Raw genomic sequence first — 26,830 nt, forward strand, 5'->3', positions numbered from 1 at the left:
TTTCATCATGCCAAAGAGACAAAGGATGAGACTTGAGTCAATCAAAACAGGGTACCACGAGAGCGGTAGCCGTGTCGTGACAACCTATGATTCTTGGAATCAGTGTAGACATCTCATTCAAGCAAGTATACCACTTGGGTTTGTCACTGGGTGTGCTGCATACTCATAGTCAAGCGCAAATGCTAATGCAATGATCAGGCACTCGAGTATACAGACAATAATTCACATAGTGGAAGAAGGCATCTTACATTCAAAGCTTTGAGGTTGTCATTCCCGACCTCGACACAAACACAAACAAAATAAGACTTCTAACTTGCAATACATACATTTGCCATCTAACTAGCTAATATCATCTCTCGCCAGATTCTTGGGGTCCATACCCCAGAAGAGGCTGAAATCTCATACTTTCTTAGTCGTCTTCCTCGACTTCGCCCAATATCATTGATGATAACTGAATCAATCGAAAAAATCCAGCAATTGCACTACTAGAATGTGCATGACCTGATCCAGGGTTTCATTTGCGGTAATGGATTCGCTTCAAGGTGAAATGAAGCTGAAGAACCTGTCAATCGATTGACGCAAGCCAAGTAAGAACCGACCAAAAATGCAATCGAGCGTCAATTTCTGATTGGCTTGGAGATTAAATAAACGAGAAATCACGTGAGTTACTCACCCCGCGATCGAAAGAGCTCCGAAAACCTCTCTTGTGACTGTGTTCCCAGTCTTTGTTGACAATCGTAAATGCAATATCTTCGTAGGGTGGTCCAGCCTTGAACAAGAGCGTTGCAACGTCTTCATTCTCTTTGTTCTTGATGATCTTATAGGTCGGCGCTCGGCTTTTATCAATCAAGTCAGGATAAAAGATATTGAATTCTAATCGCAGCCAGGACAAGATAATCTTAGTCACAGAAAACACAACACGATCAACGAAAATAGCAGATGATATACGTACTATAACCTTGGACTACCTTGGGTGGCGGATTGTCAGTGTCATAATGAGTTTGGTTGTATTTGTTCCACTCGTAACCGGTATGAACCTTGTTGAAATAACGCGGTTTACGTGGTCGATATTTGTCTTCCCAATTGTAACTTTGCCTACCCATCTCTGCTTCCAACTCAAACATCTCTTCCTCTTCTCCCAGACCTTTTTCAGCTTCTTGTGCATACAGCTTCTCGGCCAGAGCATCTCGATCCAGGACTTCTCCTCCTTTATCGGCTGATCCATCTTTATTTTTAGGAACAAAGCGAGTATTGAGTACAGCCTGTCGAGCGTGAATTACTTGAAGCCATTCATCCATAGGAAGCACAAGATCAAGTTTATGGTCATCGATGTCAAGTTGAGTAAGGGGTTGAGGTTCCATCTCTGGTTCGTAATCTTCGGGCTCTTCTTTACTGAGATCAACGATTTCTTCGTCCAAAGGATCGTTAGCCTCCAGTTGAGATGTACTTGTATGCGTAACACGGGTAGGTGGGACAAGGGAAGAAGCAAGTTCGGCTTGAACCTTGACAGCCTCATCACGTTGGCGACGACGCAAGTGTTCCAGTCGATTGCGTAAGACGACTTCATGCATAGCCTTCAATTTTGCCTTTGCCTTCCAGACCTTTAGTTGAACCAACAAACTTTGCCAATATTCTGGATCTACTGGATCGTTCCCTGCCAATTTAGTCTTGATACTTGATTCCAAAGCTATCAGTTTTTCATAAGTTTTTCCCTGTAGTAGAGCGGTGACTTCAGATCGAATAGCTGCACCAGAGCGCAAAGCATCGACTGCAGAGTTACGCTCATTATTTAATTGTTCTAAAGCATCATCACAAACACATAGTAAACAGTTCCAAAATTCGAGTTTTGATGCAGACTTTTCTAGTGCGATGTGCATCTTGATGTCCTCTGCTAGCTCTTGTGTCTCTTCAAGTGATAAGTTATCGAAAATCGTATAAGGTTCATCAAGATCTACCTCAAGACCAGCGCCATCGTCTTCGTCTTCACCGTCTTCATTCATTATCTCGGTGAGTGACTTCTTCTTCTCTTTTTCCAACTTTCTCTGTTTCACTATTTCGTCATTCTCATCTTCATCTTCCGGTGTAAGTTCTCGATGACCCCATTTAAGATTTAGAGCAAGTAGGTCGATTGGTTTAGCTCGTTTCTCTCGTACCCTAATCTCTGCTCGTTTTTGAGCTTGTTCAAGTTGAAAATCGTCTTCTTTAGCGATCCATTCGGCCATTTGAGCACTCTCGGCCATTTGGGCCATCCTATTACTCTCCATTTCCCTCAGCTCTAGCTCCTTTTCACGTTCAGCACGACGAATGTTAAGTCTTTCTAGTTCCTCCTTAGCTTCTGCTCGTCTCATCGCATCCCGTCGGGCGGCCTCTTCAGCACTAAGACCAAGTTTACGTTCACGCTCTCGTTTCTTTCCCCATTCGAATTGAGATGATAAATTTGCATCATGAAAAGGATTATCAGTTGCGGAGTAAACTGAAAGTTCAGCAGCTGCTCGACGATCTTCTTCTTCCCTTAGACTACGTCGTTCAGATCTACGTTCGAGTTTTCGAGAGGCTTTTTCTTCTTTTTTCCGTACACGTCGCTCACTTGAAGTTTCACGCTTCCTGGAAGATAATTCTGATTAAAAAAGATGCCGCCAATGTGCATAGATGTTATGAGAGCTTGACTTTAGGTGTCAGACTGACTTGGATGTTGAGCCTGGATGTGATTTCTTTTCTCGAGAATGTTTCTTCCTATCTCCTGAATGTGAACGATCTGAATCTTCAGAAGAATAATCTCTTTCGCGACCTCTACCACGTTTACGAGAATCACGTCGATCGTCTTCATCTCGATCAGGTGAACGGTATCGATGACTGTAATCTTCTCGATTTGAGGAATGTCGATCACGAGTGATTTCTCTATCTCTATCTCTATCTGATTTCCTGTGAGATGGTGGTGAGGGTGGTCGCATTTCTCTACGTGACATGATGATACTTGGCTGGAATAGACTGATAATAAGAAGTTGTGGTATCGTCCAATCGAGGTCCCAGTTTGCAATCTAAAAATGACCACCCGGTCCGGGACTCGCCTGGGGTCCGCTCCGCCAGGCTGTGTGGTTCAAAAACTCGCTCATCGGTACACTTTGGAATGGGTCAAGCTTTCAAGGTTTATTTTGATGCAAAAAAAAGTGAAATTGGCATTTTCAAAGAATCATCATGTGGTTTAGTATAGGTTGATCATTTCATACACTTCTTTGCTTAATGTGGTTGCAAGAAAAAATAGATGAACTCAAGAAAAAGAATCAAAATCAATGAATTTCCTGTTCAAAAATGATCAATTCAGAAAGGTTTTCAACATTGAAAGTTATCATTACAAACAGTTGTCAGTACAAATTTCTATTCTTTTTTATAAGTTGTCAGTACAGGATGCTATTGTTTTTTAAAAGTTGCCAGCCCAAAATGCTATTCTTCAAAAGATACTTCAAAAACAAAAAATATGTCTTTTTATTTGAGTTTTGTTGGAAGGTGATGTTCAATAATGTTTTTTGGTGGTTTGTTATTATTTTGAAGTATGAAATATATGCATCAAATTCAAGAGGATCCAGATATACTCCAATAGGATCTTGCAATAAATGTATCGAATTCAAATGGTATCTTCAAGAGTACTTTAGACCAAAAGGAAGGGAGAAAGTAATTTTGTTAAATGGGGCTCAATATCAACCAAATCCATCAACCAGCCTATCAAGTAAACCAAGTGCCTATGTTACCCTAAGCTTTTCTTCCAGATCAAAGGGCTGACCCAAGTCTTAAACAACCCCTTTGCTCCAGCTTTTCATCCAGGCAAACTTTAAACAATTGCCACTCTCCTTGGTTTCTTCATTGCATCACTAGGTACAGGTGTTTTAATTTGTGACCCAAGATATGTAAGAATCTCTTCTGTATCATATGATCTATCATATTTTGGTGGAAAATTATGCTTGAGTGATTGTGGTCCAAGATCAGTTTGCCTTGCTGTTGCTTTGGACCTCCTATCATTTGTGGACCCTTCCCTGCGGATCGGTCTCTTACCACATCTCTGGTGCAGGTGTGGCTTCACAACACAGGATCTAGTGTACTTTCTCTAACCCTGAATTTTGTGATCTTTCCCAAGCTTGTGTTCAGAGATATTTCCATGTGATTTGAGATGGACAATACTACTATCAAAAAGCTGCCAAGGATATTTTCAAGCTGCAGGTAAAACTGAATTCAAAGGTGGAATAATTTGATGCAATATTCTTCCTGAAGAGATATTCTACAATTTTTCAGTTCAAAGAGAGACAGGTTAGGATGATAAATTGTGATACATTACTCTCAATACATTATCTACAGGTTTGTACAATCTTGATCATATATCCCCTACTTCCAGTGGACCAATTCTCACTTGGTCCATTGAATATCAAATTTTTTTACTTCCTTTTTAACTCAATATGGATGTTGGTTTAATCAAATGTTGTGGTTGAGATGCATCAGGTAACCTTTTGTGGAAGAAAAGTGATTCCAGTGATATCTTCAGAAAAGTATATGTCAAGGATGTATTCCAACAAAATCAGATGTTTTGCAACAATTGATGTGATGTTCCATTATTGATGTGCTCTTGAGGATCCTCTCCAAAATTCTGTAAAAATATCCGACGGTATTGGATGTTTCAATTTCCCTGTAAAGGATTATGATCACGCTTAGTCTTACGGAGGAAGACTGTAAGTGATCAAAAGAGAAACAACAATACCTGTAAAGGATTATGATCACGCTTAGTCTTACGGAGGAAGACTGTAAGTGATCAAAAGAGAAACAACAATCTGTGAAGAAGATTGTAACACAGTAAAAGGTTGAGTTCGATTACCACAAGAGAACAAACACAAAGTAAAGATAACTAACACCTGTAAAGGATTATGATCACGCTTAGTCTTACGGAGGAAGACTGTAAGTGATCGAAAGAGAAACAACAATCTGTGAAGAAGATTGTAACACAGTAAAAGGTTGAGTTCGATAGAGAGAAAGTACAAAGTGATGATTGGACTGTTCTATATAAGACTCTAGAGAACTCAATTACACGTCATGATGATAGAAGAGAAATATAACCTGATATGCGCATCTGAGTAAAAACGTCTATAAGTGTAATGCGCCTAAGTGATCACCTTGTGATCCTGATTTGTAACACTGAACCTCCATTCCCTAAAAAAAATGCTGCTTCCCCTCAAGCACTACCAGTTTCTTTGGCTCTCCTAATTGTCATGAGCTTTTTAGACTCATTCATATTCTTGTAATGGAAAGGAAAGAGTTCTGCCAGGACCTGTGTGACATGAGTTTGATCTCAAAACCTCTATATATCTTCCTGCACACTATTTCTGGCTAATTTGAGCCACCTGGGTCTGAACAGACATATTTTCCTTGCTGACATAAAAGTGGGCCCAGATGTAATTTAAGATTCTACGTTTCTGCCCTCTCTGCAGCGACACACTAGTTATCCAGTTCACCTGAGATCAGTATCACCTTTCTTTGCCTTGAAAGTGTTATCTATCATCATCTAGCCTCTACAATTGCTCTACTCTAGTCTTATCCACTGCCTGGCCCCAAATCTGGCCTTGGGACCCAACTCTTTTACCCTCTCTAGTGATACCCAGTCTGTTTTTTGTGTGGCACTGATAGGGTTGATTTTGATTGAATCCTTTGGTTTGATCATTAGGCACACATATCAGGTACCTAAGTACCTAATATCAGACTATTAAGTACCATAATGTCAAGCTCCCAGACCCTTCAACACAAATATGAGGTTCAGAGTGAAAAAATACAAAATAAAACCACTGATCAGGTTGACTTGCCAGATTATTTCCTATCTCTAGCCCAGAAGTGACCCATACAATCAATACATTTATTTCTAGGGATCTGGGTTAGAACATTTTGTGATCAATTTTTGTTTTTGCAGAGCAGCTGTGGTCAAGACTAGTCTCAAGCAACTGTATATACACATGTTGCCGCACACTCATTGCTTCCTCAATTGAGCCACTTGAGTCTGAACCAAAATATGCTGTCTTTCTGATCTTATACAGTGGCAAAAGGAGTAAGCCAAGATGCTCTGTCTTTGTCCTTCTTGCAGAAAGACTAGTTTTTCAATTGAATTAAACTCAGAATCACCTTTTCCATTTGAAATGGCAGGCATCATCTCATCTATGAAACATTCAAAGAAGAGGTTGAATAACTTTCATACAAACCAGATGGAGATGTTTTCATTTGTTGAGCATGAAATTGTATGTACCCACTGCATATGCTGAGGCATGAAGAGTATACACTCATATGAAAATATGAGCCAGTATGATTCATCCTGACTCTATCTATCCTCGCAACTGTCAAGTGTTTATGTGTTATTTATGCAATTGACTTCTTTAGTGGCTCTCAAACCTGACCCAGTTTCAAAAAACCCGGTTGCCCCAGTGGAATTTTTGGCTGGGAGCTGTCAACAAATGTCAACTTGATACACAAAGTTACTGCCAAAAAACAACTGGGTTGACTGGGTTTTTTGAAAACCAGGGCAGGTTTGAGAGCCACTTTTGTTTTGTTTTTTCTACTCATAAAGTGTCTTAGCTTAACAAAGCCCTCTCTGCGCGGCCACGTCCGCGCGCCTCGCAGAGGGGCTTACGACTAATCGTCAATTTTTGGCGTGAACACTCCAAGCGTTAAGTGTCCTTATGTTGTTTTTTGCATTTCAACGCTTCCCTTGCAAACAAACACCACTTCACCCCGCAGGGAAAGTGGTTCACCAACATTGTCTACATATTTTCATCTATTCATCATCTGGGAAAACCTGCTTCATCATGCTTTTTTTGAGCTTGATTGTGAAGCCCTTATGTCTCACTAGTAACATAGCTCACGGCTTGTATTCACACTTCAAGTGTTTTTGAGGAATTCTTTATGTCTGAAAGTCAGAAATTAACCCAAAAGCCCGCTGTACAGGCGGGATTAGTGCAAATCTTCAAACCTCTTTTGTGGCCGCATCACTCAGAGTATCCATGGTGTTAGGCCATGAGGACATGTAGAAAGCATTTACAAACCACTTTCCCTGCAGGGTAAAGCGATGTTTGTTAGTGAGGGAAGCGTCAAATTGCAAAAAACAACATAAGGACACTTAACGCTTGGAGTGTTCACGCCAAAAATCGACGATTAGTCGTAAGCCCCTCTGCGAGGCGCGCGGACGTGGCCGCGCAGAGAGGGCTTTGTTAAGCTAACAAAGCGTCACATGACATCGGAAGTTAGTACAACTTGAGTTTGAATTTTTCATTCACAGCACCATGATGAGTTTATCTTGCAATGCAAGTGATCAAAGTGGATTATAGCAAGTACATACATACATATGCAGAGGAGTGCAGTCACAACCACATCACCAATTCTATCTTACCACCAAGTGTAAAACTTTGAAGTGTCACCGTCATATTTCACAGCCACCACACCTTAAGATTGTACACATGTGTGTAATTCATTCTCCGGTTAACGATCGCATACAGTTTACAACAGCATACATTCTAGAACCAATCGATCAAAAGGTAAACAGACTCAAACTAAAAGAGTAAACACTATCAAAGTCATCAATTCAAATTAAATCAAGAACTACAAAATAGAAATGAAGTGAAAGTCAAAGTGTATAGAAGTGTAAAAACATTGATAAATTTCTTTCAGAAGACAGAAACTCAGGATTCGAATCGTGAGTGAAGTTTCAGTTTTCTTGATTTGTCTTTCAAAAATCTGATAATCGATTTTCAGTTTGATTGTGATTTGATAGGAAAACTAGTCAAAGGAAAGAAAGAAAGAAAGAAACCATGAAGAAGAATGAAGAAGAAGAAGAAAAGAATGAGAATCAAAAGAACTCATCAGCCATCAATCAATCATCAACGAATCCTGAACCATCATCTTCATCATCATCACCAAAACCATCCTCAGATTTATCAGGCAATCATACCACTAATACCACTTCAAATCAACTCGAACCGATCGAAGGTGATTTCAATCCAATTCCATCAACTTTAACTATCTCAGAACAACAAATCTCACAAGAATCTGATGACACATCAAAATCAGAATCAACTTCCAATCAATCTCAACCAACAATCGATTCCAATCAAAAAACTGATCTTCGTCGCGTAAAAGTCTATGAGCTACAGGGCGATACCTGGTTGGATCGTGGTACAGGTCATTGCATTGGTGTCTTAAATCCTCATTCATCTGAACATCAATCCAATCAAATCCCTTCAGAACCGGAACCGAGTACATCTAACTCAATCTTACCTCAATCTAACCCAAGTCATGAAATATCAGCAAGATTAGAAGTTCGTCAAGAAGCGAGCGAAGGATCTATCGGAGGTCAACTTTTATTAAGATCTCAAGTTCTTCGACCTAACAGTATGGCCGACTTTTGGAATAAACCAAAAAAAACATCTTCATCTTCTCCTTCCTCATCATCATCTTCATCTGATGAAGACGACGACGACTTGGATGATGACCTACCAGATGATGACGATGAGCTCGATCATCCTACGAATCATAGGGGCAAACGTTCTACGAGAGGCTCCTCCGGCCTTCTGCGGCCCACATGGCCGGAAGGCGGAGGGATCTATCAACGCCAGCAGGCCACACTTGTCGTCTGGACTGAACCCGATGGTACTGATATGGCTCTCTCCTTTGCTACTGCTCAAGGTTGTCAAGAAATTTGGACGTTTCTTTGCGATGTCCAGAATTATCTAGGGCCATCTACCAACTTCCATCTCGATCAATCCTCTCTCGATCATGCAATCAACACGAGAGGATATGGTCAATCTGGACATCATCGTAGAGACGCTGTGATTTGGGATGATGACGATCCTAGCGATGGGCCCTCCGGTCATGATCATCTACACAGCGGCGGACTTGGCTCCAATGATGATGATGATCACCTCTCACTCTCTATCGATCTCTTCACCCATTCAACACATCCATCTTCTCAATCACCTGCGGTAAATTTCTCCGCCTTCTCTACAGCCTCTTCTTGCCCTTCATTCATTCCGAGTTCTCAACCTCTCCCCACCCTACAGATCACCACCCTTCCGGATCCAACACTCAGTAATATACAAGAAATCGAAGGGATGATCAAATGGGCTTCTAGGTCATCCTTTGGTCGCGAACGAGTCTCAAGTCATATCCTCAGAAGAGATTATGTGAAGAAACTTGAAGCGATCAAAACCGAGGCCGAAGATCTTGAAAGTCTCAAGGACTTGAACGCCCTGTGTACATTGGTGCACAGCATTTGTATGTTTTCTCGTCGCACAATCTCCGGCGCATGGTGGCATTGACATTCATCTTTGGAACTTGGGAACAGTAATGTTAAATGATGCAGCCATTTATGAGTATTGCCTACAAGACGACATCGTGTTGATTGTGGCAGGTATATTAGATTGTGCGTGTGGGAAACAGCCTGACTATCATCTCTATCGTCTTTCCATTCGACTATGGGTCATGCCCTTCTAAATCGCTCTTTCTTTGCTCGCGAGATGCTCATTGATTTGATCTCTTCCCCATTTTTCGCAACAACGTCACCAGACGATCCCGAATTTGGCAATCAAAAGGCATCCTATCATTCAGATCTCTCAGATCAGACTCGGTTCAAACAGGTGATACCTATCAAAGATCCTACAATCACATCTAAGATCCATCAAACCTATCGACTTCAGTATTTCAAGGACATCATCTTGGCCCGCATCCTGGACGACTCCACTTTTTCGATCATCAACAGTATGATCTTTTTTAATCAGATCGATATTGTTCAATACCTCCACTCTAATGATGAATTTATGAGAGAGCTCTTTGGGATCTTCGATGAACGCACTGCGCCTGCTGCAGCCGATTCATCACCAGTGATAGGACCATCTCTACCGCCCTCAATGCTTGTGACCACCAGCTCCGATCTTAGCGAACCACCTTCTATCGAACGAAAGATTGATGGTATCCTCTTTATTCAACAACTTTGCGGAATGGCCAAGCACCTACAGCCCCCATCTCGAATTGGGTTTTTTCGATCCTTGGCCGAACGAGGGGTGCTGAAAGTGATTGAGTTTGGACTTTCAAAGAGACCAGTTCCGGATGGTCAGCAAAATCAAACAACCGCACCTGACCAAGAGGATCCACTCGATGATTCAGCTATTAAATCAGCCATCTGTGAGATCCTGATCACCATAATTGATTATGATCCCAAATGTGTTCGAAATTACTGTGTCAAACAACATCTGCAAAAAACGCGAAATTTGGTTGAATGTCTCATTGATCTCCTGCTACTCGAGACGGACTTGGGACTAAAAGCGCAACTGGCAGAAGCTGTCCGTATCCTTGTCGATACGTATACTGGCGCAGGTGGAGGTGGGATGATGCCGATGCAGGTTGGACCAGATTCAAGCAGGAAAGAAGATCCGGAAAATGAAATGTTTCTAGACTTCTTTTATAATTTTTGTGTTTCTCAATTAACGGCTCCGATCTTCGACTTACCAGAATACAACGATGCGAAAGGTGAGACGTTGAGCTAGCTATCCTTATTTACTCATCCGTTATCTTCAGCAGTGGTAAATTCGGCACTGACCTATTGTATGTGTTCGTGCATTGTGGTGATGTTCAAGGCCATACATCACCAGTGGAGATTAGTGGAGTTGATGCCGCAATGTACAATCACCTATGCGATCTGCTTTGTTTTTTACTCAACCATCACACCTTTCGATCTATGAAAGTGGTACTCAACACTAACTTACCTGCGAAGGTGGCATGTCTGTTGATTTTCGATCGATACAAATTTGTTCAATTGAGCGCCTTGAGATTCTTTCGATCATTTTTGGGTAAAGATGATGATCATTTCAATCGATTTTTGATCAAACATGACCTTTTTATGCCTGTTTTGGACCTTTTGATTCGTCAAGGCTCAAAAGACAATTTGTTATCATCAGCTTGTTTGGAATTCTTTGAGACCATCCGCCTGGTATGTTTTCATTGTTGCTCATTTCTTCCTAAACAAAACGAATCAACTAATATTGATGTTCTATTTTAGAAAAATCCGAAACCAGCCTTGAATCATTTGATGGAACGAGATGCGACGCGTATTAAGCAATTATCACAAAAATTAGTCACATTCAAGAATCTGATAGCCCGGTGGGAGATGAATAATGATCCTCCACCGCCACAGGCCTCCTCAAGTACTGCAACGGTCGTTGGCTCATCCGGAGACACAGGGTAAGTGAGCTCTTGTATGAATGTTTGATACAGTGTCTGATTTTGTCAATCATCAATCGACAGCCTTCATCCTCTACGCAACATCGGATCTTGGTCTCGAACCCGCACTCTTGATGCAGAGGAAGAGAGTTATTTTAATCATGACTCGGATGAAGAATCAGATGAAGACCATCAAAAACAAGATTCTCAAATCTCGAAGACGGCCACTCACTCTGTACTACCCATTGCGATTCCCACAATTCCTAGTACGTTAGTCAAACCGATGGGACTTACTGGAAGTGGGAGCGAAAGTGGAACGTCTAATGGTCGGAAGCGATATCGATCAGGATCATTGGTGTCGGAAGACGGCTCACCACAATCAAGGACAGGAGGACTAACACGCTCGCGGACGCATAGCGGACTGATTTCAAGTGACAGTAGTAACAGAAGTAAAAGTACCAAGGCTGAGATACCTGCTGTAACCTCTGGTGCACCTTTAGTAGATTATTCTGATGAAGAAGATGAAGAAGGAGAAGAAACAGAACAAGATAAACCAGAGCCACCTAAAAGGCGAAAAAATGAAGATGAAGAAGATGAAGGAGTGTTTGGTAGATTGAAAAGAGGGAGTACACCTATGATCAGATCATCAGGTGGTAGTGGGTCTGTTGGGTTTACTTTTCCTAGCGCTTCTTTGACTTCTTCTACTACTGCCACATCATCATCACCATCTTCAGGAGGTAATGGAAAAAATCCAGCAGCGAAAATTGTACTAAGTTTTGGAAAAAGTAGTAGTACTAGTAGTAGTAGTAGTGGTAATGCTGAGAATTGAGAAGTGGTGAATGATGATATATCTTTCTTATTTTTTTGTAGGAGAGGGAAGAGTTTTTTTTATCAAAAAGGGGCAAGTCTTGTAAAGGTTTCATTTTCGGGTTTCATTTTTCTTCAAGGTGAAAGTGATTAGTTTTTATTTTTTTTTGTATTTCAGAAAAAAAGAAACTAGAAGTTCAGATAGCTGATCAAATGAGATTCTTGAGGGAAAGAAAGGTGGGGAAGGTGGTTATTCTTTTGTTTTTTTTGATAGAAAGGGTTGTTGAGTTTTTATATTTTTGTTTTTAGCGTGTTTGTATGTTGTTTTATATTGTTGAAGGGAAAACAAAAAAGGGAAAAAAATTCAATTTCCAAAAGATGTTGATGTTCTGAACGAACAAGTTTTCTCATATTGAGAACTAGGTTATTGGTGCCAACACGCCATGCAGGTGTGAGGCGCGTTGATTCCTTATGTGTATTATGTAACTCATTTGCAATCACAACATCACAATACCCGCTTTCACTCAATTTTGTGCCATGTTCCATGAGCGTACCACATGATGTCAACTTACATACCGCGCGTGCCAATTCCCTCAAAGCAGTATGACTCCAAGGACATCTGAAGCTATGTGTCAAGGCATACACTATCTTGACAGCACTGCAACTACACAGTACTATGATAGAGGGTACGTGGGAATGGGAGATACGGAGCCGTGACATGGCATAAGCCAATGGATTTTTTTGTTGCAAACTGTGATGTGCATACCGCGAGGACACTCAAAATGGCCGCAGGATAAACTTATCAAAGTCCCCCCCGCCCGAGTAGTTGAGGGAGGGACTTATGGCTAATGTCATGATTTTCAACTCACAATAGCAAGATTTTTGGCCATTTCTTTGTTATTGCCCATCATGAGGATCCCATACCTCATAAAATCTTGCTTCCAGCCGCACACAGCTTCCTTGACATCATGTGGCTCTCCTGGTCACAGTTTAGGGTTCCTGTATTCAATTTGGTGTTGCAGCTACAGCTTTCTACAGCTCTTCTGAGCGGGCTTGATGAATACAATGGATGCTAAAAATTGCAAGAGGAAATGTACAAGGCACAAATGACGATCCTTGCCGCTCAAAGCAAGATTTGATGAGATCTAGAACCCTCATAATGAGTGATAAAGCAAAAAATGCCAAAAATTGTGCTGTTGTGAGTTAAAGAGGGAGACTTTAGCCATGAGTGCCTCCCTCAACTACTTGGATGGGGGGGACTTTGATAAGTTTAGCCGCAGGAGGACCCCAGAATGCCCTTCTGGAACCATCCAACAAAAAAGGTGTCAATTGGGGGTCAAGATTTTGGCTATGATATTGACAAAAGACATCAATCAGCAAAACTCAGAAATAACTTACCCATGAAAAACAGCAATATAGGTATCAATCCTGTATCAAATGGCATGTCACAGAGGTAAAACCACAAAACAGCATGCTACCAACGGAAAAGGTATAACAACTGCCCAAATCAATGGAAAAACTGGTGGATGTTACCAACAAAATTGGTATCAAAGGCCTCAAAAAGTCGGGTTTTGAGGTATCAATCAATTGATTTTCCATTGGGTGGTTCCATAGGAGCTTTCTAGGCTTCTGCTGCAGGGCATCTCAACTGGGAGTGGTAGACTTTTTTTTCTTAAATTACTTCCCTTAATTATTTTCAGCTGGATTTGATGTGTTTTGCTTGTGAAATTTTATACAGTTGAGAAATGATATGTAACAAAGCTCAAGTACAATGATCATCAGATTGCACTTCTTGGCTTTTGGTAGTTGCATTTAAAGACATGCAAGGCAGTGAATTATGATAGAGGTCAGGCAAAACTTTTACTTCGACATGGTTGTCTTAATGTATACTGAAGAGAAATCATAAAGCACGACGATATTTGCTCAGTCAAGGTACCACCTCAAAGGGAATGGGTGAAAAATAACCCTGATTCTGTCAGAATGGGCACAAGAGCGTTGAAAGTAAATGTCTTTGCAAAGTTTAAGTAAAAAAATAAGCAATTCGATAAGATGTCTTGAAAAAGCGTATGTGGATGTGAACTCCTAAACCACTTTATGTGAAAGTGATGAACTGAAGGAGTTAATATACAACGAGGAGAATAATCGATAAATAAAAAAGAATCATGTTCTGGTGATAAACAATAAGTTATGTAAAAATCCTCAGAATGTAAAAATGTTTCAATTGTAAGGACATTCAACCGTTACAGATTGAAGTTTGGCAGAGATCGGGGTCTTTCCAAGCTTGGCCCTGATAATTTGAAATAAAGATTTAAAGGTATGAGTGTATGACTTAGAGGTAAGATGCAGAGATGTGAGCTTACCAAGGGATAGGACCTTTGGCCCACTCGCTGGTTCCACTGGGGTTGCTGGCATCCCAAAGACCAATCTATAGAAGCAACTCAATAAGTTTGAGTGTTTAGGTATGGTATATAAAGGAGAACGTACTTGGATACGTGAGGGTGCAGAGGGGTAATGCTGTTGTCCACCGTGAAGGGTTCCTGCAGGAGTGAGCGTTCGCATGACCTGACCATCGACAGACCATTGGATCTGGAGGCATGAAGGAGAAGCAAAGCGAGTTCAGCGCGTTGTTTGACGTGGAAGCTGATGCATCAACCTACGCGAGCGGGACTCCAATCGACTACGTATTTGTGGACTTGATCTACTCTTCCACTGCCGGAATAACCTTGAACACCGCCAAAAACACCATATAAGGGTTCAGTTTCTCCAGGTGCAGATCGGAAAACGTTGGTTTGCCAGTGAGTTGGGTCTCCACCGAGGATCTCGACGTCAATTTCGTCATCAGTCTTGGTTCCGATTAAGACCGCAGCAGTGACAGATCCAGGAACGCTTGAAGCTTGAAGTGTGAAAGTAACTTTGCCATACCTGATATGTTCGAACAAGGATATTAGTTTAAGGAAAAGAGACAATGGATTGGATTTGTAACTCAACAATAAGGCGAATGTGGAGTTGATAGTAGCACCATCTCCGAGTTTGTCGTTAGTGGTTCCGTCTTTAGAAGTTGTAACGGGTCCAGATGGTGGCTGGAGTATCAATTCAACTCCACCACCTGGAGTCATTTTGATAGTATCACGGCGAGACGAGAGTGAAGCCCATTGTGATCCACTCTGACCAACAGGAGCGGTGAAGTGCTCGGTAAAAGGTGTGCAAGTGACGGCTTTGGCGGGGGCAGGAGCGGTTGGTTTGACAGCTGCGTTCTTGAGAGGAACGGGTGGTCTTTTAGCGTTGCGGTTTGTAGGAGTAGTAGTGTGAGGTGCCGGCTTCTTGGTCACCATTTTTTGCGACGAAGCAAGCGGATGCGCGCCATGAGTACTCACTTTGGCTTTGCGAACTGTTGGATGAGCTGCAGCGCGGCGAAACTTGGAATTGGATGCTCCGTGTGCACCCAATGCGTTATCGACGTGTGAGTGAAGTATGAAGAAAGAAAGAAGGGCTACCAGTGAAAGTGGGCGAAGGAAAGACATGATGCGTTGAAGGGAGTAATAGTATAACTTGGGTGTGTTTGAAGGTGTTGTATGGTATGCTAAAGAATGATGATAATTCTACAGAAGAGCTACTTGTATATTTTAGACAAACTTCGTCTAAGGTTGTGCTGAAAGGGAATGTTACGACGTACGACGAGGATTCAATCTGCTATTGGAACTTTAAGGGATATTTCTTTCAGGTGAGGTCAGCTTAAAGCGATGATGATCAATGACCAGGTCCATAATGAGGTGTAGAGTCCGGGCGACCTGAGTAAACTCCGCGCTGTCGATTGGTTGATTGATGAATCTTTTACTGATAGAAGTTGTGGTCAGGCCTGAGTTTATTAATTTGCAGAAAGTCGTCTAAGCAAAAAAAGTGAGAGTTGATACATTTCGGAAATTGAATCAGTCAATAAAACTGCGAATTGAATTTGATCACATATAACATCATGATTGGCTAGCCCAGCTCAATCGAAGCTTTACCAAAAGTGAGCATATTTCTCCACAAAGATTTCGTATTTCTCATGAAAACTTTGACGTGTGGTTGTGACTGCTCTTGGACGATGATAGCCGATCAATGACTATCCCGGAAATCAAAAAGCACTGCAGGCAGAAAGGAAGCCGGACTTAATTGTCGGTGGTCTCTGCTTGGCCCCCAGTGACGGGTTCTTAAGCAATAATTTCATTTTGGTCAATAGAGGATTGTGCGTCAAAATGCCTAGGCTCATCTTGAATCTGACCAAAAAAGCATGACGCCAGCCTGCAAAGCATACCCGGTGACCACCTGATCGTTGGAATCTGGATTGTGCTGTCATGATTCTGATCGAGATGAAACACTCAAGGCTTCTCGACCTAACATAGGGCTGCCCCGGCAATCGAAAGTCTGTTTGAGGAAAGTCATTCAAATAATGCTGTCAAGCGTGAATGATGGCTGATACGATCTTTCATGCTTATGCGTTGAATTACTGCTATTCCATTTTTCGTGTCAGGCACGTTGACTGAATATTTTCACATACCATAAAAGCGTCGAAGCGATTTTGATGGTACAAGTGCTCCACTTGTAATCTTTAAAAGAAGCTCTGCAACTTCATCCTAGTGCACCGCCCATGAAGCCCGGATGTTATGGAAGAAAGCTGAGACGCACCTGATTGCGCGAAATGTCTTTTATCGCTTAACTTTTGAGACTGTTGAGAGAGGATTGGAAGCAGTGAAGATACCAAATATTGTCCTGGGAGTCACAGAAGAAGAAGTCCGGAGTTCTGTGCAAGCTTCCGCATCAAATGGCTTCGTTCAACGTTCTTCAAGCATAGAGTCTGTATCTCCGATCCACGTGATGACACTACAGGCTCAGCAGGTGGGTATGGCACTATTCCATCCGCCACGTAGTCCTATTCTTAGTTTTCCATCTTTCCATTAGATACCCAAAAGCTGTTAGCTATCGTAGTTTCAATATACATGGCACCACTCCCTGTCGTCCGATCCAAATCTCAAAGTGAGTTTTTCATAACTCTGAATCCAAAAGAAGACAAACACAATTTTATATACCAAGCATCTCACAGTCCTAATACCCAGTTTCCCACCATTCCTATGAGGCTACTAATACAATCTCCGTGAATCAAATAAACCTTTCAACCCATAGATCTAAAACATCAAATCCAATAAAAAATTCCAATCACAAAAGTAATTCACATTCCAAACCTTCTAGGCGTTCTTCTAGGCGTCATCCCACTACCAGCCAATCTACCTAATTGAGGTCCACCAATCCCTAAGACTCTAGGAGTTTGACTTACCATCAATTTCGCTTTCTTCATTTCTTCATCTTCTTGTAATTTTTTCATTCTATCAGCTTGCATTTCCATTTCTAATTCGGTTTGTTTATTGAATTTTTGATCTACTGCTTTTCGATCACGTTCAGTAAAGTGTTGTTCACGAACACTAATGGTATTTAAATAACGAAATTCAGATTGGTCAACATTAAAAGTGGTCCGAGGTTGAGTATCAGCTACAGCCCCATTAGCGACTCACGAGAAAAATGCTGGTCCAAGTTCGGCTAGCCAATAAGGATCAACAGATGTGACACCTGTGAAATAAGAGATTTTATTAATCAGTTATTACGAACTCTAGAAAAGCGAGGGATTATCATACTTACATTGCATATATTCCTTACTCGTCAGTACTAACTCATGATACACTACATAATCAGGTAAGAATCCAAGTCCATAAAGTGCACTAGTCGGATGAAGGTGCATAGGAATCCCAGTTCGACAATTTTGATATTCACCAATTCCTTTGACCTTAGCAGCTTGATGAAAGTACCCTGCACAAATACATTTCCTAAAACCCTCAGGTTGATCAGCAACTTGTCAATTCGACTCAATGGTAGACTCTCAGAGGGAAAATAGTCCTACCTGATAATATCCCAATCTGTTCCGCATGCCAATACCTCCAGTTTCTGAAACTTCATGATATCCACCAACTGCTCCCTAACTTCCCTGGCCTTGCGCAACAATTTGGGATGTAGGAAATGCTTTGTAGACCATAAATCGCTGAACCTACGAATCAAAAAGAGACAGACGACTTCAACAAATGTGTTCTGAAAAGCGAGACTGTATCCCAGCGTACCCATTACTCTTCCATTGAGTGTAAGTGTTCAAAAGCGTAAGATGATCGGATTCCGGAACCTAAGCAGGTATGCCATAAAATTTAGTCCGACATTATCACCATTCCATCGATTCCAGATCAGATCATAGACAAAACTCAACAAAAAACTTTTCCCTTGCTGCATCACTTTCTTCTGCCCTCTCTTTCGGTCGATAAAATACAGAAGGTACCGATAACATTGATACGATTGTCAACATCTCTGCAGAGCATTTATACTCGACTGAAGTGAGCAACATCTTAGCCAACGAGGGCTCCATGGGAACTAGTTTGATCATACGAGTAATAGGTTTAGACAAAGTCTTCTCATGTTGGATACATTTCCAAACTCACATTCTGACATCTTACGACCCGGGACAGTCAACTCCCCAACGTTGTCCAAGGCGCCTAGTGTCCAAAGTTGGTACATTGAGCTGAAAGCGCCAACATCAATTCAATGATGAGCAACGGAAACGTGTGTGTGTGATATCCTAGGGAAAACATAAGAATGGGGCATACTTGAGAATGTTTTCCTGGGGCGGTGGATCCATAAAATTGAATTCAAGGAGATTTTTAACACCAAGAGATTTGAGTAGCAAAACCGTGTTAGCCAGATTGGTTCGTTGAATTTCCGGTATTGTGCTTGGAAACAGCTCATCCCGGAAAGCTTGCTCTGTATAAAGTCGATAACATGTTCTGAACCAAATCAACCAAATCAACATCATTGTCGTGATCTGAACCATGAGAAAGAAATCCCTCAACTCACCCCTTTCCTGTACGCCCGGCTCGTCCAGACCTTTGATTGGCATTGGCTTGACTGATAGGTGTGATTTGAAGTGCGTCCATACCAACTCTAGGATTGTACACTTTCAATTTACTGAAGCCGGAATCAATCACATACATGATACCATCCACTGTCAAAGATGTTTCTGCAATGTTCGTGGCTACGATGCATTTTCGACGTCCATCTTTTGTTGACTCGAAAATCTTGGCTTGAAGATCAGCAGGCATCTGAGAATAAATCGGTAGAACCAAGAGGGGCGGTGGATCGTCTAATTGTTTCACTCGATCTGAAAGGTATCCCAGTGGGTCAGAACACCTTTAAAGGATTCAGAACATAGAGTACACTATACCTTTGATGACTTGGCAGGTGACTTCTATGTCTTCTTGTCCAGTCATAAAGATCAACACATCACCAGGTGGATGTGATAGATGGATTTGTAAGGCTTGTTTGATCGCACTGTCAACATAGTCTTCACATGGTGTCTTGCTGAAGAGGATATCCACCGGGAATGTTCGGCCCGGAATGGTGAAGTCCAATGCGTCATCGAAGAAACGGGAAAACTAAGGGATTTGGACGTCGTACGTTGTAAGCTGAGGATTTCGAGAGAACTCAACGCCGAAATCACGAGAATGAGACCGGCTGTGTGAAAATAAAAAGAAAGCAAGCGCTGACCTTTTCAGCATTCATCGTCGCAGAAGTAACGATCAATTTCAAATCTCTTCTCCTAGATAAGACTATTGAAGACCCAATATTAGCCAACGATCATCAAAAAAACAGATATAGTGAATGTCCACAAACTTTTTCTCAACAAGCCCATCAAAACATCAGTTGAGAGTGAACGCTCGTGTGCCTCATCTAAGATAATGACACTATATCGGTCGAGATCTCCTTCATTAAGTGATTCTCGCAACAAGACACCATCGGTCATGACTAAGTCAAATGCAGCCCACAGTCAGTCTTCACAAACCAAGAAAGCAGGATGTAGAAAAGCTTACATTTCACAACAGTCTTATCAGATGTACAATCCTCGAACCGAATTGCATACCCAACTTCTTGTCCCAAAACGCACTACACATACATTTACTATCAACATAAAGGCAATCTATAATCAGATGTATAGCTCACCTCCATCTCCTCGCTGACTCGCTTAGCCACACTCATGGCTGCTACACGCCTAGGTTGCGTACAACCAATGATGCCATACTTGGTATAACCTTCCTCGTGTAAGAACTGACCCAGTTGAGTAGTTTTACCAGACCCGGTTTCTCCAATGACGATCGTGACTATTAAATTTCAAAGATGAACTCGATCAGAAGGTGGTCAAAGCAGCTAGATTAAAATCATACCTTGATTCTCCCTAATTTGTTTTAATAGAGGCTCTCGACAAGCAAACGCAGGCAAGTATTGACGTTGTTCCTTTAATGTTTTGGACTTGGCAAAGTGACTGACTCCATCAGATTTCTTCAGATGGGATGCGAATTGAGATTCTTTCCTAGCAGAATGTCTTTCATCTGAAGGATCCTCCTTTGGCTGTTCTTGCGCAACTTCGTCCGTCTGTACATCGATCACGGCCTGATCCATAGCTATATCATCCGTGAAAAGTGAGGTCAAATTAGCATGGTGGCTTGAAAATGATGGAATTAATCTTCCCACACGAACCATCTACTTCTTCTTCCTCCTTGACTCCCGTCAAATTTCCAAGAGTCGTGCCACCCAGAGCTGCTACTTTAGCAGCAGCCTTCTCTCGCTCTTTTCTAAGCCTCTGTTCTCGAACCAGAAGACTTCCTTTCTTACTAAAGATGGCTAGATCTGAAGTTGGATCTTTGATCGGATTAACAGGTTCAAGTTGTTTAGTAAAGATCAATCGACCATCCAAAAAAGGTGGCTTAAGATCATGAATCAATAAATGCACTCTACTCTCTTCCTCATCATCAAAGTCAAGATCAAGTTTTCGTCGGCTATTTCCAGTTCCACTCATCCGGAGTTGTTGTTCTTCCCAAAGCTGTTGTTCTTCATGTTTCGCAGCTTGTTTAGCTGACATGCGTTTTTTGCCTTTCTCAGAAACTTCTTGACTATTTGTTTCATCTTCATAAGCAGTAAACGGATTATAATTATCATCTATCGTGTTGCCTTCTTCGTTATTATACCAATCACGATCTAATTTCATTTGTTCTTCTTCCCACTCTCTTGCATCAATACCCGACTCGAGTGGTGGACCATATTCACCGTCATAGTTCTCTCCGCGAACTGTTTGAGGTGTATCCCATTCTTTTCGTTGAGGCGCTCGGGCAACAGATCGAGGTGTAGAATCCCAGGAATGACGTGTACTGGTACCATTGGTAGCTGAAGGAGTTGATTCCCATCCTCTTGCTTTCATCCTTTGTTGCGTACTAGAGCTTATAGGAGTATCCTCAAAACTTGACGTCTTAATTGAATTTGATGGATGTTCATTAAACTTTGGTCGATCATCTTGATTTCTAAACCTATCTCTTCTATCCTCTCTACGTTGTTGAACTCGATTGGCTCTTTCTCTAAATTCTTCTAATGCTCCATCTGTCTTTGGTTTTTCGTTTCTAGAATCAAATCTTTCTTGATTAGCTAAAGCGGCTCTTTTTTTACGATATTCATCTAATTTAGCTTGTGCTGTTGAAGAAAGACCTGTTCCATGAGATGGGGTTTCGTCTGGTCTATTTCGACGATTCAAATTATGAGAAGCTGGACGGGTTGGAACTGAAAAATGAAATAAATTAGCCTGATGGAATGTCTGAAGATTCGATTAGTCACCTTGACTGACCCTTGAATTCTGCACTTTCTTGAGAAGTTGATGTGAGATTCATATCAGAAAGTTCGGATGCTAATCGATGCTTCTTTGAATCTCTCATTTGTTCTTCTTTTTGACTTTTCTCTTTACGTTTGAGTCTTGCTAAATTATCGAGACCAAGTTCAGAAGAGCGAGGTGTTTGTGGTACCTTGAAGACATGTTTTGCATCTGATTCCTTTCCAAGTCTTAAAGATCCAGATTTCGGCATAGCTATACCACCAGTGATCGAATTTGAAGGAAGTAAAATATCATGATCTTGAATGATCATTTGAGGTATACCACTTGTACCTTTCTCATTAAGTTTAATACCATTTGTGAAACCTTGAGATGGATCAAGACTGAGATCTAGAGTTTGATTTGAAAGATCAGTTCTTTCATTTAACTTTTTCCAAAGGGTAATAATATAATCATCTTTAAATTTTCCAAAGCTTTTAATATTATTTGAGAATGTTGGTAGTGTGTTACTGGTTGGAGAACGATAAAGCTCAATCACTCGTTTTGCTAAGACTTCATTTGGTGCATGTAAGTTGATATGTTCTGATATTTCGATTGCAAGTTGAGAGATTAATTGTGAGTATGATGATGACATTCTTGATCTTGAATCTGATGAACTAATTCCAGAGTTCCATTCAATCGAAAGGTAAAGAGAAAGAGCTGATTTCCAGATAGTACCGCATACAAGATGAAAATCTAATTACAGTATTAGAGTGTCACATGTGTTACAGACACCAGTGAAACTCAAATGATAGTTCTGTGAAAGGTTATATTTCATAATTCGGTTGACTCTGGTTTGTCAAAGACATCGAAATCCAAAATTATCAATTTGGTAAGTTTAACAATTCACTTTTTATAAAAGAAAACAGAAAACTAACAAAAGAACTGATTGGATTAGTAGCTAAACAGAATCAAACGAAATGGTACCTAACATCATCACCAACTTACCAAAACAAATCACTCCTCAACATATTTCAAATTTACATACTGCTTTCTTAAACACTTCATCTCGATTTACATCTTATAACTTTAGAGAATATTTCATAAGACGTTCAAACTTAAAATTCAATCAAGAATTACCTACTATCATCAAGAGTACTTCAATCACTTCAGAAACTTCAACCGATCAATCTTCTCAAGAAACACTACAGAAATGGTGGAAAGATTCAATTAAAGAGTTAATGGTTTTAGAACGTGCTAGTGTCATGAATCGATTATACGAAGCTCCTAAATTGGTTGTTGAAGGTGAAGGTCGATTTATAGTAGCTGCTGGTGGTGGTGCTGGAATGGAACAATCGTAAGTTTTTAGATTCGACTTCACTCTGTTCTTAAGTACATTACTCATCGTTTGACTTATTATAGAACCGGTGGAGCAGGACAACCTGATCAGGCAGGCGATACTATCAAGTCACCGCCGCCTCCTCATTCACCTTCATCGTCATAAACTCTCAATCATTCATATGTCACTCACAACCATCTCAGGGCCCTAGTCGTCTGTTCTTTCATTTGACTCTATCCATGCGGATTTCTACACCAAGATAAATCAGACATGTCATATAGATGGCATGCCTTGCTGTAAATTGGGCTCATTGAGATTGAAACATAGAATCTGTGAATATAAAAATTACCTTACTGGCTCCTGCTCTTATCACATGTAAACATATGGTCAACTAGCCAAAGTTCTGTCCTTGAATGCATCTTACTCTCTTCAGCGTAGATCTTGCCCGTAGATTTCTACGCCTCTTGCTTAACCAAGCATATTTGTATATCAACATGTCTATTGGAACGCTTCTCCTTGCAAAACTTTTGCAAAAAAAACTTGAAAAATGACAAATGATGAGCAATTGATTCATCGGGAGATCAACTTGAAATCAGCTCGCTAGATGCGCTCGAGTATATTCTAGCTACCATTAAATGGGACAAGCCTCTTAGCACTTTTCGAGTATGCTAGGGCGAAGATACCCTCAAGCTTCAACCTACTTGAGCTGACCGAATCATACGGTCAATGGGAGCGAGAAGACGAGTCAAGTGGATTGACTCTTGACGCTTGCGCCTGATAGTTAACATCAAGAATTTTGTTTGAATATCAATATCCCCTACCACGTCCACCACCAAATCCTCGACCACCACCTCCTCCTCTTCCACCACCACCACCACCGCGGAATCCGCCCCCGCCTCTTGGGGGTCCACCGCGTGAAAATCCACGTGAGCCACCGCTACTACCACCACGCGAGAAACCTCGACCTCCACCTCTTGGTGCTCCTCGTCCACCTCCCCTTGGGCCACCTCTTGGAGCTCCTCGACCACCGCCTCTTCCTCCACCTCTACCACCACCTCTCTTTGCAACTGTAAAAACGAGAATATCAAGAGTATCAAAGCATTAGTGATTACAATTTTTTTAAGAATCGATATCGAATCCACTGACTCTTCTCTCCAGCCGGTTTTGGCAAAAACCTTTCGATAGGTAAAATCTTATCACTACCAATAAAAACTTTATCACCAGGATTAAATGAAGAAGCTACCATTCCATCTGCCATCTTGATGGTAAAAGAAAAATCATTGATAGGTCCTAAGATTTCATCTACTTTACCGATAGATGATTTATTGGCTAAATAAATTGGTGCGTTGAAGTATGGAACCTAAAGTTTTAAGATTTAAATCATAATCAATCAAAAAAAAACAAGTTGATGTGATTTAAAACGATTTGGTTGGTTTGAATGATTTACTTTACTTGTGCTAGTTGAAGTACAAAGTAATTCACCCTCTACAGCATGAACACATGTTCCCATTTCTAAAACCAAAAAAATAAAATTAAAGTCAGCATCAAGTTCAAACAAGATAATAGTCTCTTTGTTCGTTGGTCATTTGTTCTGAAAACGAGGTGAAAGAATCAAAATCTCAAACCTAAAACTTCAGCAGGGGGTCCATTATCAAATCCTCCACCAAATCCACCTCTACCACCTCTAAACCCACCACCACCTCCTCGACCTCTTGGTGCACCCCTTCCTCCACGATCACCTCCTCCTCCACGAAATCCTCCCCTTCCTGACATATTTTGTTATATCGGTTAATGAATCAAGGTTATAAAGTCAATTGATTGATGTATGCGTTCAAGCTTGTCGAACAAGTTTGAAACCGTTCGATGTCGTCGCCTCGATTGGTATGATTCAGTTATTCGTGTCTGCAGTTCCGGAGTATCGAACTGATAGATATGGTAAGGTGTCTTGAAGGTCTGGGAATTGTCCGTTGAATGCTATTTTTTGAACTTTGGCTTGTTCTTTTGGCGGTACTTTTTGCTTTTTTTTCTTTTAGCTGACAGTGCTCTCTTATCATGCTAGAAACATACTCCTCCCACATATGCTTGTAAGTCTGACGAACCTCAAAAAGATCCGGAGATCGGTGCTGGTGCGGGTCGGCCTGGCTGACTACTCGCATTTGCGATTCGGGTCGCTCAGCCCCCTTCGTTCTTGGGGCACGGACAAGGTGCATGCACTAGACTGGTCACAAAACCCATAACACATCCCCTAAAGCCATCCGAGCAAACAGGACCCTGGAAAGCCCCGATATACCCTCCTAATGGAAATCCCGAAATTTTCCCCTCCTACCTACACAAATTTCGCCGGTTTTCACAAAAAAAACTCGGATTCCTACCTGTTGACAAAGGACCATTTTTTTTTTCGGAGAAAGGTCCCAATATTCCTTCCATCTGCATAAGGACCCTCAAAATCTGTGTTTTTGGGCGTTTCAGAGCAATTAGACATCTTGATTTTTTTTCCGGAAAAACTTGTATATTTTTTTGGGAATTTGGTAGAAGAATCACAAGAGTTGAAGTTGTTGAGAGAGAAATAGACTAGTGAGTAGTATAGCTATGTAGTGTTATGTAGTTGAGTTTTAAAAAAAACGAGTAATTCAATTCCTGGCCAGCCACTGGAGGGACTGTGTTTCCAGTTCCTGGCCAGCCACTGCAGTCGGTCCACTGCTGTAACAGGTAAAAACATCAAAGTGAATCTCTACACATGAGGGAGATCAGGGTCTGAGAATTCAATATCAAGAAGTAGAAAAAGAGCAGTCAAACGTTTCAGAAAAGGGACTAAAGAGACTGGTATTTTTTTGAATTTGGGAGAGATGAAGCGAAACAACTTGAAGAAATAACACAAAATCAAATCTCTAGATAAGGTGGAGAGAAATAAAAACCAAGTTAGATATTACAATTCAAGTATAGCTTATTTTTTTCTAGCTTTAGCGTGTTCAACAGCAAGTTGTTTGAGAATTGCCTTGATGTACTGTTTCTGGCTCATAGCCTTTAACATAGCACGATAAGCTTGAGGAATCCATATGGTGTTAGCCTTGGGTTCAGTAATATTCATTGATGAGGTGGGGGGAAACACATAGTGAATATCTGCTATATCAAGATGCGAGAATATGAGGCGATTTGGAAAGTTTTCTTCAAAACTACACGCTCCAGGATTCCCTTTATACATGTAAAGCTGGGTAGATGCATATGAGAGCTTAGATCGAGTGGACGATTTGGTGATCCACTCGTGCTTACCATTCTGGTAAATGTAGAGAGCACAGATCTTACCCAAAAAAAGCATCTAAAACGAATCAAGAGTACATTAAATGATCAGAGTCGGCAGCTTCATATTTGAAACAGGGGATGACATACATTGTTTTTTATAACCACAACAAACTTGTTTACTTCAAGTGGATTGTCTTCTGATACATTGCCACTTGTATAAAGTGTTTGTGTTGCGATGTCGAGAGTTGTTGATGTATTTTTTGCAATCCAATTGAGGTCAAGCTTTACATGAATGTTCCATTGATGTAAGCGATCCAGAGCCTTGTCCATCTGCTCAGAGTTTTTCAGCATGATGGCTACCAATTTACTACATGTCCGAGGGTCCAATTTGGTGGCTCCATTTGCATTGGCGTGATCAGAAGCCACAGGATCCTGGTGGTTGTTTTTTTTCTTTCGTTCATTACCTTTTCCTTTTGCTACGCGAGATATAGTAATTGTGTCTAATATCAACGAAAACT

The 26,830-nt window shown here is 41.1% G+C and overlaps 6 protein-coding genes across 6 annotated transcripts; 2 read left to right on the forward strand and 4 right to left on the reverse strand.

Moving 5' to 3' along the window:
• Positions 1-228: 228 nt before the first annotated feature.
• MELLADRAFT_77675 (uncharacterized protein) lies at positions 229-2,979 on the reverse strand (the record flags this gene model as incomplete). The annotated part of the gene is made up of 4 exons (XM_007409564.1): positions 229-562; positions 674-873; positions 953-2,604; positions 2,686-2,979. The coding sequence occupies 4 exons, from the start codon at positions 2,964-2,966 to the stop codon at positions 515-517; spliced, it is 2,181 nt and encodes a 726-aa protein (XP_007409626.1).
• A 5,802-nt stretch (positions 2,980-8,781) lies between these two features.
• Positions 8,782-12,409, forward strand: MELLADRAFT_116365 (uncharacterized protein; the record flags this gene model as incomplete). Its single annotated transcript, XM_007409474.1, has 7 exons — positions 8,782-8,996; positions 9,075-9,288; positions 9,359-9,436; positions 9,580-10,539; positions 10,755-10,999; positions 11,069-11,250; positions 11,314-12,409. The coding sequence occupies 6 exons, from the start codon at positions 9,126-9,128 to the stop codon at positions 12,056-12,058; spliced, it is 2,373 nt and encodes a 790-aa protein (XP_007409536.1).
• A 1,624-nt stretch (positions 12,410-14,033) lies between these two features.
• On the reverse strand, positions 14,034-15,695 carry MELLADRAFT_55983 (family 16 glycoside hydrolase; the record flags this gene model as incomplete). Its single annotated transcript, XM_007409563.1, has 5 exons — positions 14,034-14,461; positions 14,521-14,622; positions 14,694-14,958; positions 15,025-15,283; positions 15,411-15,695. 4 exons carry the CDS (start codon positions 15,150-15,152, stop codon positions 14,393-14,395), a joined length of 564 nt encoding a protein of 187 aa, XP_007409625.1.
• Positions 15,696-17,075: 1,380 nt separating this feature from the next.
• MELLADRAFT_116367 (uncharacterized protein) lies at positions 17,076-22,388 on the reverse strand (the record flags this gene model as incomplete). The annotated part of the gene is made up of 15 exons (XM_007409562.1): positions 17,076-17,492; positions 17,583-17,637; positions 17,707-17,891; positions 17,966-18,109; positions 18,180-18,238; positions 18,320-18,480; positions 18,549-18,628; positions 18,714-18,890; positions 18,961-19,264; positions 19,328-19,538; positions 19,651-19,712; positions 19,777-19,908; positions 20,325-20,561; positions 20,638-21,708; positions 21,773-22,388. The coding sequence occupies 15 exons, from the start codon at positions 22,386-22,388 to the stop codon at positions 17,243-17,245; spliced, it is 3,744 nt and encodes a 1,247-aa protein (XP_007409624.1).
• Positions 22,389-22,713: 325 nt separating this feature from the next.
• Positions 22,714-23,094, forward strand: MELLADRAFT_35661 (uncharacterized protein; the record flags this gene model as incomplete). Its single annotated transcript, XM_007409475.1, has 1 exon — positions 22,714-23,094. The coding sequence occupies one exon, from the start codon at positions 22,714-22,716 to the stop codon at positions 23,092-23,094; it is 381 nt and encodes a 126-aa protein (XP_007409537.1).
• A 785-nt stretch (positions 23,095-23,879) lies between these two features.
• On the reverse strand, positions 23,880-24,845 carry MELLADRAFT_86019 (uncharacterized protein; the record flags this gene model as incomplete). The annotated part of the gene is made up of 4 exons (XM_007409561.1): positions 23,880-24,139; positions 24,219-24,432; positions 24,520-24,584; positions 24,698-24,845. The coding sequence occupies 4 exons, from the start codon at positions 24,843-24,845 to the stop codon at positions 23,880-23,882; spliced, it is 687 nt and encodes a 228-aa protein (XP_007409623.1).
• Between the last annotated feature and the right edge of the window lie 1,985 nt (positions 24,846-26,830).

This window comes from Melampsora larici-populina (assembly GCF_000204055.1).
Source record: "Melampsora larici-populina 98AG31 unplaced genomic scaffold MELLAscaffold_16, whole genome shotgun sequence".
Taxonomy (NCBI): Eukaryota; Fungi; Basidiomycota; class Pucciniomycetes; order Pucciniales; family Melampsoraceae; genus Melampsora; species Melampsora laricis-populina.